Consider the following 13,929-nt stretch of genomic DNA (forward strand, 5'->3'; position numbering starts at 1 on the left):
CAAGCCTGAAAGCAGCACGGACATTCATGAGTTCACTCGAGAGCACGTTTGAATGTGCAGCCGCCCCGGAATTCCAGCAGGGTGATTAATGCATAAATATTGACTCAGATTACACTTAATTCCTCAGCCGAGACAGCAAGGAAAGAAGAAAAAAAGTTCTCTGCAAAGTCCGAGCCGCTGAGCTGCAGCAATTGCAGAAAAAAAAAAAAAAAAAAGGGAGTTTTTCTACTTTAGGCAAGTATTCAAAGCCATGTGGTTTCTGTAAAGCAATTAGTTTTCTTCCTAACATGTGCACAAAAAAACAAGCCAAAAAGGCTGCTGCTGGATAACAGCACATGTAACAGCACAGAAAAACATATGCAAAAAAAATGTCTGATGTCAGAGCAACATCGTTTTGTCCAGTGGAAATACTTGTGAAGTGGAGGATCTCAGCTGAATGGAATTCAGTGAGAGAAAATCATAATGCACGAGTTACAGACTATTTGTCATGCCATGCTACCCTACTACAGTATACATACACTCCTATATTCGTCCACTTTATTAGGTACGCCTACTCTTATGCGCCCTAACACGAATATATGGTGAGCCAATCATATGACAGCAACTCAGTGCATTTGGGCACGTAAGCATGCTCCAGGCGATCTGCTGAGGTTCAAACTGAGCATCAGAATGAGAAAGCGTGATTTAAGTGTCTTATAATGTGGTATGGTTGTTGGTGTCTGATGGGCTGGTAGGAGTATTTCAGAAACTGCTGATTCTCTAGGGATTAGCAAATGGTCCAAAAAAAAAAAAAGAAAAAAAAAAGAGAGAGAGGGGGGAAATAGTTCTGGGTGAAAGTGATTTGTTGATGCCAGAGTTCAGAGGAGAATGGCCAGACTGATTTGAACTGACAGGAAAGCAATACCAACTCGAATAATCACTGCAGAGATGGCAGAAGAGCATCTCTGAAGGCACATCACATTGATCCTAGAAGTAAATGGACAGCAGCAGCAGAAGACCACAATGGACACAATCATTCAACAATGAAGGACCCCCCCCCCCACACACACACACACACACACACACACACACACACACACACACACAACATATATATACATATATCTGAGTTTGATTGGTTTATCGCAAAAATATTGATTATAGCTGTTTTATATCAAACTGATTCAGGGAAATATGTGACATCACCTTTGCCAAACAACTCCCACCCACTTCAATAAACCAGTAAGAGAAGCACATGACCAATGGCTCTGAATGTGCGGTCAGCATAAAACCCAGTACGTGGTGCCACATTTGATTTAACTTATTCGATTTGACTTGTCCACAGCAAATCAAAGTTTCTGCACTGTCTTTTCCGAATCCAACAAATGCATTTATTAGTTAATTTAGTGTTTGTGGTTTGTTGGATCTTGGTCCCAAATTGACAAATGGCCCAAAACATCAAGAATGTTTCACAGACATTGTTGCAGCGACTGTTTTTCAAAACCTTTCAAGTCTCAGTTTTATGATATGGCACAAAACTAATAATTACTAACTCTTACAGTATTTTTATCGCCCAATATGTAACCTGATTTAAATGTGAGCCTTATTATGACATATTGAGCTGCACAGTAACCCAAACATATACACAAGGATGGTCTGCACCATGAAATAACGAACCATCTGATGTAGAAGTCCATACATGTCACATGCAACATATTGTACTGAAGACACATGTACCCTTCTGACAGGAACATCCATATCTTTTGATGGCATGTGTCAGTGTACAAAGGGCTTCACTGGCATGAAACTGTGACTGCTGAATGTCCTTGCATGCCAGCTTCATATGACATTCATTAGGGTTTTACAAAACAGTTTTGTTTTGCTTTCAAGATTGCTTACATCGGCATCTATTCTACTAAATAACATGGTAGCGGTGACGCTTAAACAAACGGGGAAATTAAATGAACGGATTAGCTAACCTCGGTGAAATAGAGATATCTTTCCAGACTAATGTTCCCAAGAATCACTTGCTGAAAACTGCTGACTGTTACCATGGCAACAGCAAATTTTGATGGTGGACCTTGTATATCATTGTGTTTGATTGCTGTTGCTGGGAAATGATTCAGAGTGCTCTCAGTCACACAAGCTCTCAGGAATTGGAGACAAAGTGGTACACTGGGGAAACGAGTGCAGCGGGAAGCCGAACAACATCATTTTATAATCTGTCTTTTCATGGAAGCTTTCTGTCTTGTGCACCCAAGCACTGCTTTAAAAAAAAAGCTCTGGAAATGGGCAAAATATAAATCACATGAGTAGATGAAGAAAACAAAAGGAAGAGGAAATACAACAAACTGACTGTGAGATCGCATGTTTCACTGATGAAAACATCGTACTTCGTAAACGGTTAAAAAAAAAGGTTGAAAAAAAAAACGAGATACCCCTTAATCTGTTCTTTCTTTTATTTTATAACTTGTCACATGTTCACTCACCAACAGTGCTGTAGCGTAAAATTAAACAATGATAATCTCTGAGCTGCAGGACTGCTGTAGAATTGAATTATCACCACACGCTCTCTCTTCTCACACCAATGAAGCTCGTGGGGAATATTAATTAAAATGGTGAGAACTGTAGGGCACAGGTTATTCTGAATGGTTGATAAATGATTTACAGCTCATTCAAAGCTGAAATTCGCTTTTAATTTCCAGTAGTACAAACGCCAAGAGAGGCAAGACTACTCTGATGAGTTATCAAGGCCAGGTTTTGCAGTCTAAGGTCACAAACTCACCTAATAATTCAGTCATTAATAGTCATTTTTTGAAAAAGGTCTACATAATCTTGCTTATAGGGGAAAAAAGGCAATGGTACTTTACTGATAGACATCATAGTCAACAGAGAAGGGACAGGATGAACACTGGGGGCAATGCATGGTGAGGTGGTAGAAACGAGGTGAGAATGGTGGGTAGTTTCTGTGTAAGAGAGCTCACAGTGAGCATCAGAGCCATCTGACCGGCCTGGGCAGCAGAAGGCAGGAGTCAAACACAGGAAGAAACAGGGTAAAAGAGCTGGGTGTCAGGATGAAGAAAAATTGGTGCCTGCCAAACCAAAAAAGGAAAGAAGTGTTCGTGCTTCAGCCAGGCACGAGCCTGGTTGAGATACTTCAGGTGGAACAGTGGTAAGCACTGCTGTCTCACAGCAAAGAAGGTACTGGGTTTGAATCCACCAGCTGGTTGAAAAATCTCTTACACAATGACAGAGCTCACGTGACCCTTCCTTTGTGTGTGACTAAAAACATTATCAGAGGCTCCATTTTTCCTTTCCTCCAGCAAATGTGTAACACATATAACACAATAACGTGCTACCTTAAAATTCCTTACTATTAAACAAACATGGGACTAATCTTGTCATCTGTCAGACTGTATTTATTTATTACATTGCTGATATTTATTTGTACATTTTGTCCATGATTGGTAGAAAAAGATGTGCTACAGATATGTAGTAGTTTATGCTGCATCTTCTTACCCTGTTTACATAGTATAAAGTAAAAGCTTTGCCAAAAAATAAACAGTTTTTAAAGATTACAAAACATATAAATAAAAAGGCCACTTGGGTTGAATTGAACTTTTGTTGGAATCATGAACAAAAAGGGTATTTTGACATTTACAGTAAACAACAAGTAATCATGCATTTCAACATAATCTATAATCCTTATGAATTTAAAATAGTAAACTATGTTGCCATGCATCTATATTCCTGTAAGTTATAGTAATGTACACAGTATGGTGTCAATAACTTTAGTATATTTAATGAAGTCATGCAAACCTTTACTATGGTATCATGGATATTTTCTGAGGTACAGATCCTTTAAGTACGAAAGGGCTGGGTCAAGATTTTGCACTTTGTAATTTTTGTTACTTTTACCCCAGCACATTTGAGCCCTGTGACTTTACAAATAATATGAGATTTAAAAATAGTACAAAATTTCACCTTAGCACCAAGTAAAACCCAATTCCAAAACTGCTGGGATGCCGTATAAAAAATAAACAAATAAATAAAAAAGCTATGATTTGCAAATCTCTTAAACCAATAACTTTTCACAATAGTACATAAAAAATAAATCAAATGTTTAAATAAAATGTACTATTTAAATTTTAATTTAATGGAGCAACATAACTCAAAAAAGTTGGGAATGGGCAACAAGAGGTCAGAAATTTAGAGATACTAAAAAGAAACCGCTGGAAGAACAAAAGGTTAACTGAGAATTTGTCAGTAACACGATTGGGTAAAAAAGTGCAGCTTAGAGACGCAGAGTTTCTCAGAAGTGAAGATGGGAAGTATCTAGAAGATACAAATTATGGAACAATTTCAGAATGATATTTATCACTGTGAAGACTTACTCATCATCTACAGTATATAAAAGGATTCCTGCAATCTGTAGAAATCTCTGTGCAGAAAGGAACAAGTCTGAAAATCCAATAGTGGATGCCTGTGATTTTCAGGCCCTCGGGCATTGAAAACAGCCACTATTTGGATTTGTTCGGAAATCACTGTTATGGAAATCACTGAATGGGCTCAGGAACACTTCCAGAAATCACTGTGTGTGAACACAATTCACCGTCCCATCCACAAACGCAGGTTAAAGCTCTATCATGCAAAAAAAGAACCCCTATGTGAACATGATCCAGAATTGCAACTGTCTTCTCTGGTCAAAGCTCATTTTAAGAGAACTGAGGCAAAGTAGAAAGCTGTTCTGTGGTCAGATTTTTTTGGAAAACATAAATGCTGCATCCTCCAGACTAAAGATCAGAAGGATCGTCTGGTTTATTATCAGCACGCAGCTCAAAAGCCTGAATCTCTGATGTTTTTTTGACATTAGTATCTATGAAACAGCAGCTGGCACTTCTGAAAAGGCACCATCAGTGCTGAAAAGTATGTACAGGTTTTAGAGGAAAATATGTAATGTCTTTGCTGCTGATATAATCTTAGCATACTTCATATGCTGAGACCATGCTACTGCATCTATTGCAGCAGCATGGCTTCATAGAAGAGTTTGGATGCTGAAACAAAAAGTACAACAAAGACAACACACAACTGTTGAGCAGTTAGAATCGCCTATCAGATAGGAATGAGGCAATTCTCCTCTACCAGAGGGTCTAGCAGCTGGTCTCCTCAGTTCCCAGATGTTACAAAGAGACGTTACAGAGTGTTGCTAAAAGAAGAGGGGATGCCCCGCAGTGTTAAACATGGCCTGTGCCAAAGTTTTTAGATATGTTCTGGCCATCAAATTCAAAATAACCTGATTTAAAAATAAGAATAAAAGGTTTGACATGTGTTCTATGTTCCACCTTCAATAAAAAAAAAATGGGTTGAAATGATTTGCAAATCATTGCAATCTACTTTTATTTCCATTTAACACAGCATCCCAGCTGAAGTGCATCTTAACTTGGGGACTTTGGATAATTTTGCATGCTCTCCTTAAATATACACACATGCACTATATTAAATTTACTGTAATACACATTTCTTTGTATGAAATATGAAATTACCAGTCTTATCATATACACATGTATGCATACCGTGCTACTAGATAATGAAAAGCATTTTGTCAACTGCTGAATTATGACAGATAAATATTCAACTGAATTCTCTTGATAAGATTGAAACTGACAAAGTTATACACAATGTGGGCTTTGATATTGAATCATCTGAAAATAAGTTTCATGTAGCATCAAATCAGAGTTTGGGGGGATCCCATCATTCAAAGACGTGTCTATCACTGGAAGAAGAAAGAGACCTGCCACTGTGACGACCAGTTGCCTGATAAGAAACACACAAACACCAAAATGCATACAATGTAAAAAAAGATGCAGAAACACATTTATATTGTGTGTTAATGTAAAAATTGACTCACATACCCCTGCGTGTCCTTTGGAGAAGTTGGCATGAGCATAAAGAAGCACTGCAATGTCATTGTGTCCTGCCTCTAATGCGATGGACATGGCTGTGCTTTCATCCTGTTTACGCACAAAATACACCACAAGAGCTTCTGTTGTTTATCGCACAATAACAGACAGAAAATAAACAGCCTCAGTATATTTAATTACATACCATTTCTATCCCTTTTGTTTTCTCCTGACACACTGAATGTGTCTTCTGTAACAAATGGTTACTCTCTGCTTTTGTAATATAATATCTAAAACAAAGTAAGAGCGCTTCTGCTTCACAGCTTGAGGCCACCGGGCTCACAGAAGCTGCAAAGTAGAGGCAATGACTCACATACACTGTCAGTCAGGGTGGCATCGCACTCCGGCTGTGCCAGCAGTAGTTTAACAATGTCAGCGTGGCCATGCTCGCTTGCACACATCAGCGCTGTGGAGCCCTCATCATCCTGGAGATTGACCTCCGCCCCTTGTGCCAGGAGTGCCTGCACCATGTCCATCCTGCCATGGCTCACAGCGAGCATCAGAGCCGTCTGACCGGCCTGGGCAGCAGAAGGCAGGAGTCAAACACAGGAAGAAACAGGGCAAGTAATACTGAGTCACACATCTCCAAATATAAAGATACAGTCAGTAGACGACTGGGGAAAGGAAAAAAAATGAGCGGGACAGTGAAGCTAGTTCAGTTATTTATTCTTTCTTATATTGATTCACTGAATTTCAACTACACAACACAAATGTAGCCACTGGATGAATATTTTCATCTTTTTGAAAGTTTACATTTAATTGAATTATTTGCAAAATGTTCTCAGTCTCGTGGTTTGTTCTCTCTTCTTTTGGACACAGGAAATGTAATCAAACATAAAAGGTTAAACGTGCATTGCAGATTCTAGCTTGTGATTCATGCAGTGAATGGAAGTCGGCTTAGGACTGATCTTTTCGCGTAGGAGTGTGGCCGCTCCTCTGTATCAGCATATCACAGCAGCTGCGCCATCGGTTGCTAAGCCAACAAGCCTCGGACGTAGCATTTCCTCAGAGGTGCATATCCAGTAAAAGTGACAAGTTGCAGATCTCAACTTTGTGAGGAATTCTGACGCACATAAGCAGGCGTTTGTTTGGCAGTGCTGTGATATCTGCAGGATTTTTTTTAAGCAGCTAAAGACAAAGGAAAGACTGTTTTCATTGTATTTATATTTATGCAAGCAGTTACATTTATCTGTCTACATAAAATAAACTCCAAAAATTATTAAGATTAAAATCAGTCAATCATCTTATAAGGAAAGTTGCTTTAAAATAAAATAGTTGCACACAGTTCCTCCTATGTTTCATCTTCTGACATCACATAGGAGAGTAGGTTGAGTGATGCATTAAATCATTTTGACAATACCCACATTGACTGAAAGCCATGAGAGCTGCAGCAATTTTTAAAAAATTGTAAAACTAGTTTGTAAAAAACTTAAACTATAGTGTAATGTGAGAGCCAGCTAACCACTCCTCACCCACAACCTGAGAACATACTGACCTGGCTGGCCTTGGCGTTGACATCTCCTTTAGTGAAGAGCTGCTCGACTACTTTCATGTTGTCTGGATTATCCACAGCAGCAAGTGCAGCCAGCATGATGGGCGTGTAACCTGCTGAATTCTGCTGATTCACGTTGCACACCTCTGTAGTGATTGGCGGTCAAATGGATGGCAGTGGAAAAAACAAGCAAGAGGAAGAAGAATGTATATTATTTTGTACTGATAACAATTCACACTTGTTTTAATCATACAAATGCCAAGTTTTATTTTGTAAGGAAGACCTGTTCCAGATAAGCTTTTGTGGTGAGTGACTAAAAATGACAAAACTGTTATGCAATATAGATTCACAGAAAAAGGCTGGCGCTTAGAGATATATATTCTGAGTGATATACATACACAGAAGCTGTTCAGTCGGGCACCCAGTGCAAATATCAAACTGTCCTGACAAACTAAATAATTAAGTGACTGTCCAGAATAGTGTTTCTGCCTTTCGATCCCTTTCATACTCATTCACAGCTGGAAAAATGGTTGAAAGGAGCCATTATGATTTTCAAAAGGCAATCTCCAGCACATAATTTCTTATTTAAAAAAAAATCGTATTTTCCCCCCAAAAAACACCATCTCGTTTATCAGCTACCCAGCAGTCAAAAATGTATTCTATTGCCCATGCTGGTTTAAGAAACCAGGGTCTTCTTTTTTATCAATATTTTCCCGTTTTTGACAGGAGCACTTTGTATCTTACCACACACAGAATTCGCTTGCTGCTGGTATTTTCGCCACCTAGTGGCTATTAGAAAGAATACTAAAATGTTCATATGATATGACAAATCCAGATTATACATGGGCTTCTGAGCAGTACAGCTGAATTACACAAGGCGTTTCCACCCTAAAAAACTGTGAGCTTGCTTGTTTCTCTGATTTGCTGGGAGATTCAAATTAAAAGGACAACTCTTGCGGCATTTTGTAGAAGTTAAAAAAAGCCCTGGCAGCATAATTTGTCTGTAATCTTATTTTAAGCATGTCCAGACTGCAAAGAAATAAACTTAATTCTCGTGACATAGAGGGACAGAGAAAAACAATATGTACTTGGGGTGGTGTGGTGATGTACCTGGATTAAGCAATTTCTTCACAATGCCAAAGTTCGAGTGAGAAACGCTGTAGTGTAGAGCTGTGTTTCCATTGCCGTCAGCCATATTAACTATGTACTGCAATACTGAAGGTGAAATGGCCTGAAACGTAGATAAGTAGTCCTCTACAGTTTCAGGAGATGCTGACTTGTGGCTGGACACAGAGAACCACTCTTGCTGGAGTGTGTGCAGACAGTCCTGCTGCAAGAGGAAAAAAGGATGCATTATATATGCAAAAACAGCACTTCTTTTTTTAAACATTAGTTTAGTAGAGCAATCAGGACTGAATAGACACAATCCTCCCATAATTACAGGGATGTGAATGAAAGAAGACAGACAAACAGCATAAAGCAACAATTCTATAAAAGACATCATAAAAGAAGAGGAATCTGTCATTATTTCAAACATAAAAAGGCATGTCGAGAGTTCTTGTTATTCTTTTTAGTGTTTCAGCTTTCACAATGGAAGCTGTCAAGAGTTACCTTGCTGATATACTTCCCTTGAATTCCACTTCTTCTTACCTATTTTGCATTTTACTGTGAAAGTGAGTAGTCTATTTCACTTAGAAAGAAAAACATTCTCAAGTTGAAGCAAATGATATGGCTAAAAATTCTTCTACTGACGAATTCTTTTCATATCCAATGGCAAGGATACTTCTTTAGAAACGATATACTTTCAACCACCATGGCCCAGCATCTCTCCGCACCCATGCTAATCAAAACACGTACAGACAAACAAGGCCCGTGGTGACTTTCAGTGGCTCTCATACTGAATATAGTAAAACAAAACATACCATTTCCCTGTTGGATAAAGCTGTGTCATCACTCAGGTGCGTCTTTAAGGCTTGACAAGCAAAAAACATCCGTTCGCTCATCCTACGTCTGAAAATAACCAAATTCTATTGGTTACTAGATGTCAGTTCAGATTTGAAAGGACTCCCACAGTAATGCAGACTGCTGTTGCGAAGCTTTTTATTGTTGCAGTTTTATTTTCTCCCAGATTACCTCTGCTGTGTATACACTCTCGCAGCTCCTTTTGATCCCTTGTTGTCTTTTTCCTTTCGTGATTGGGCAACATCTTGAGGAGATTCCCTAAATGTTCTTTTTATCTTTCTGTCCACATCATCATGCTCATAATTCGACACTGGGTCCAGCCTAAGGACAATAAAACAAGAGCTTAATATCTATGAACATACCACATCCATCATTTCAGAAATAAAACATTTGTTTAGACATTAGACACCTACCCTGTAGTCACACCCAGAAACTTCATGCTCTGCCTGTTGCTACTACAGCACTGGTTACCATTCTGTTTCTTTATTACATTCCTTGGCTTACCAGCATTATCTGACCTGTCTAGAAATGAGCACAAAGCACTTTTATTCTTAACACAAATCACACAGTATGTTGCATTAAATGCATGTATAGCAAAACAGTTACAAGGCTAGCTAGGTCACGTTCAGAGTATATGAAAACACACGATTCTTTATGCATTCGTTCACATCTAAAAGCCTCGGTGGAAAAGAGAAAGCATTCTTTTACACCAGCTCCTCCCACAAAGCAGTTCAATTTTAGATCTTAAGCCACAAAGTGCTATGTGGCACACAACGTCTTCCAAAACCAGATATCATTCCACACATCGCAAATGCATCCCTCAAAAAGGGAACTTGCCCAGCTGAAGCCAGCCACTTCCCCTGAACCTAGTTCAAGTTTAAACTGGGCACTGGGAGTGGCTTCAAAATAAAATATTTTTATACTAAAAGATTTTTAAACTTCCTTCACTGAGACAAAATTCCTACTAACTGGATATTTACTAAATATCTCATGAAAAAAAGGATTTGGATTTATAACTAAACATAAATAAATAAAAATATTACCTTGTAAACCAGAGGACGTCTGCTGTTCTATCATTTTAATCATTCTTTTCACCTCTGAATCATTACTGCTCTGTTGACACAGTCCTGCTTTTGCTTTGTCACACTTAGAGGAGACAAGTGAAAGTTGAGACTGGGACTGAGAGTCTTTGTTTGCTGCATGAAAGTAAGATAATAGTAGACAGAAACGTATAAACATAACATTGCAGATTTGAAAAAAAAAATGTTAATTGCATCACCTACTTTGTGTAGATAAAGGGTTTTTTTTAATGTGTAAAAATCTGGAGCTATGTCATTCTATACAAATGACAGCAATAATGCAAGCAATACAAGCGCAAACTGTTCAACCTATTCAGAATGTATAGTAATAAATTAGCAGGAAATTTGGTATCAGCTTTGCAAATGTTTTATGAAGAATCAATGTTTTTGGTTTGCTGTGTTACCTGCTGGTTGAGAACTGAACATGTGGATGTCTGTCCCTCCTTGTGCCATAGGTTTTCTATTGCAGGAGCTGGGATCTCCTTGGCCACTGTTATGATCAGGACAGTCCTCTGTGAGCAGGTCCCCATGCTCCATGCTGAGGAGCCTCTGCAACTTCTCGATGTAATGGTTCAGCTCATGGTCCCACTGTAACTGTGCAGGTTTCTGGAAATTTTGTCCAGGTGTCCTGGATGAAACTGAAAAATCCCTTATCCGCCCTTCCCCTACACCAACACTCTTTGTTTTGACAGGGTCAGGTAGATGGGACGGTCCGGATGCCATATTTCGAGTTTTCAGTCCAACTAGGAAATTCTCATTAATGTCTGTGAATCCAACTCCAGTGTCTCGAGTTACCCTGGTGACCGCTTCTGGTGTTTGCTTTGAAATACTTTCTACTGCATTTGCAGTTCCTACACCGATTGTTCGGGTCTCTGTGGTGCATCTGACGTCTCGGACCCTATTGCCTACAGATACTGTCCTAGTTGAAGTGTGAGTGGTGTTGGTGTGCTTGTCTTGGGTGCTGAGGAGCGTATTCGTGCTGGAGTCAGTGCTGAAGGCGTGCTTGGTGTTGGTAAAGCGAGACACTGAACTACATACAGTGTTGGTACGCTGCGATGCTGTTTGGGGTGATACCATGATTCCGAGCTCAACTCCTCTGACTCGATCTGTAGTCATACACTGTGAAACTGCTTCCTTTGCCTCGCAAATGGTCACATCGACAGAACAATCCCCACAAGCCACTGAACAATACTCTTTCTTGGACCTCAGATTTGCCAGTGGCGCCTCTGTGTTGCTTTCTGCATCACATACCCTTATCTCTGTCCCAACTCCTTGTGTGTTTGTAAAAACGTGCATTTCCACAGCCTTGTCGCTGGTCTCCACTCGCTCCCTGACCTCCCAGAGGCTCATGGGTACATCCAGTCCTGTGCAAATACTCCTCATCATAGGTGCACAGGATACTCCTACAGTTTTTACCTCCTTTTCCTCGCCTGTGGAAGCATCTCTGAGCTCTGTGTGATTACCCACTCCCTGGCTTTTGGTGTGTGGCCTTGCATCTGAGCCTATGCTTACAGTGGACGGTCTGGCACAGCAGGCCTTGTCAACCCGGTTCCTGGCTCCTGCAGCCTGAAGTTCCAGTTTCAGACGAATCAACTCCGTCTCCAGAGCTGATTCTTTCAACTCTATTTCTAAGTGACAAATTCTCTCCTTTAAGGCACTGTTTATTAATTCTTGGGCATCACGCTCTGCCTCCTGTTCTGTGTAAATTCCCAGACTGACTTCAGATACTTCTGTTGCAATGGACCTCATCTCTACCTGCTCAGTGTATGCATATTTGTTTTCTTTTGGTGGCTTAGACAAGATGATATCCATATCGTTGTCAGTTCCCACAGCGACTGACTTAAATGTTTTGTCATGAAGAGGGTTACATTTTTCATGCAATGTTCCCAACTGTCCCACTTTGATGGACCTTTCCAGTTCTCGCATGTCTTTGGTCAATCGCCCAACCTCCTTCAGATCTGTGCAGCTACTTTTAACTTCAAGATCTTTTTTGGTATTTCTGTTGATCTCAATTTCAGACCCTTCAATGGTATACGGGCTGTTCCAGGTTACATCATTGACGTTCTCTCTCTCAATCAAGTCCTTGAGCTGACAGCTTAGTTGCCTCTTTTCCTCCTGAAGGACTGAGATCTTTACCTGGAGGATTGGGATGATTTTCACTTGCTCCTCTAACTCTTTCAGTCTTTGTAGCGCAACCACCATTTGGTCACGGACATGTTGCAGGTGCATGGGGACTGGAGTTGTTCTACCTGAGCTCTGTGGACTTACTCTCAGACAGCCTGTGCTGCCTCTACTGCCCAGGGATGAGCCGAGTTGGACCTCGGGTCCAGTGCCAGTAGGCTTATTGCCATTATTGTTCTGATTATATGCACCTAGGCCAGTGAAAGGTGAGAGTGACCCAGGGGAGCTCACACCTCCGAAGCTGGCCAGTCGTCGACGGGGATAGGGCTGGGGTGGAGAAAGTCTTGTCACCTCCTGATTCAAGGGTTTGTGGGTCTCCAGAAAGGCCCTCTCCATCACAGGGCTTTGACTTTGGAAGAGAGATCGTGCAGCTGGCTGAGGCTTTGGCTCAGTTAGTATCTGAGAGGTTCCCAGACTTTCATTTCTTTTATTATTATTATCCAACAAGGAACCATGTGGTGGAGGAAGAGGTGGTCTACCTCGAGCTGCAGAGGACATGCCCAGTAGTTTTGAATCATCAGCACTAGATGATGACAAGGACTCTGCAGAATACCACTGACTAGATGAAATGCCCCTCTGCGTTTTGTCCACATTACTGCCGGCCACCCTGGGCCTCCTTTTTAGGCTTAGTCGCTTAATGGTGGCGGCGTCTCAGAAACTGTCCACACGCTTGATGCAGTCCACTTCAGACTGATAACTGTAATCAATTTCAAGGTGGTTAGGGAACCAGTGCTTTGGCCTGTTAAATAGTTGGACAGCTGTACTTTAATCTTCCTCTCTGAAAAGAGTAGTCAGGGAAGCAAAAGAATAAAAATAAAACAGCAAAAATCCAGACCAAACATTATGCAGAAAGGTGGAAAATCTTTTAAAAAAAATACAATAAATAAATCTTACAGAAAATAAGAAGTTGTTGTAAATTTAAGTTTTAAATAACATTTAATCATCATGAATCATCATGAATACACAGTAAAATCTTGAAGGCTTTAGGCTATATACTCTTCCCTTTTCTTTCCTTACCTTAGTATGTGTTGATCAGTGACCATTTCTCTGAGTCTCAAGCCTTCCTTCACTTCAAAATGTTTCTGACTCTAATCTCTCTGAGCCTGTCCCACAAGGGGAGGAGGGAGAGAGGAGTGTCTACCAATCCTGCAGACACTTTTTTCAGTAGTTACTTCTCTCCCAATGGTATGTCTCTCTCTACATAGACTGAGCCCACTCTATAATTACTCTGCAACTCTCCCTGTAAATGCCCAACCATTCTCTTGGCAGGACTTCT

At 40.2% G+C, this 13,929-nt stretch overlaps 1 protein-coding gene across 1 annotated transcript; it reads right to left on the reverse strand.

Moving 5' to 3' along the window:
* Positions 1 to 5,730: 5,730 nt before the first annotated feature.
* Positions 5,731 to 13,151, reverse strand: LOC146629265 (KN motif and ankyrin repeat domain-containing protein 1-like). Its single transcript, XM_085358464.1, has 10 exons — positions 10,877 to 13,151; positions 10,437 to 10,589; positions 9,807 to 9,915; positions 9,565 to 9,714; positions 9,354 to 9,441; positions 8,542 to 8,761; positions 7,435 to 7,577; positions 6,257 to 6,457; positions 5,892 to 5,990; positions 5,731 to 5,793 (listed from the first exon to the last, which is right to left on the reverse strand). The coding sequence occupies exons 1-10, from the start codon at positions 13,149 to 13,151 to the stop codon at positions 5,731 to 5,733; spliced, it is 3,501 nt and encodes a 1,166-aa protein (XP_085214590.1).
* Positions 13,152 to 13,929: the final 778 nt, after the last annotated feature.

This window comes from Diplotaxodon limnothrissa, linkage group LG7 (assembly GCF_057381915.1).
Source record: "Diplotaxodon limnothrissa isolate DT_005_m linkage group LG7, D_limnothrissa_male_GT1.1, whole genome shotgun sequence".
Taxonomy (NCBI): Eukaryota; Metazoa; Chordata; class Actinopteri; order Cichliformes; family Cichlidae; genus Diplotaxodon; species Diplotaxodon limnothrissa.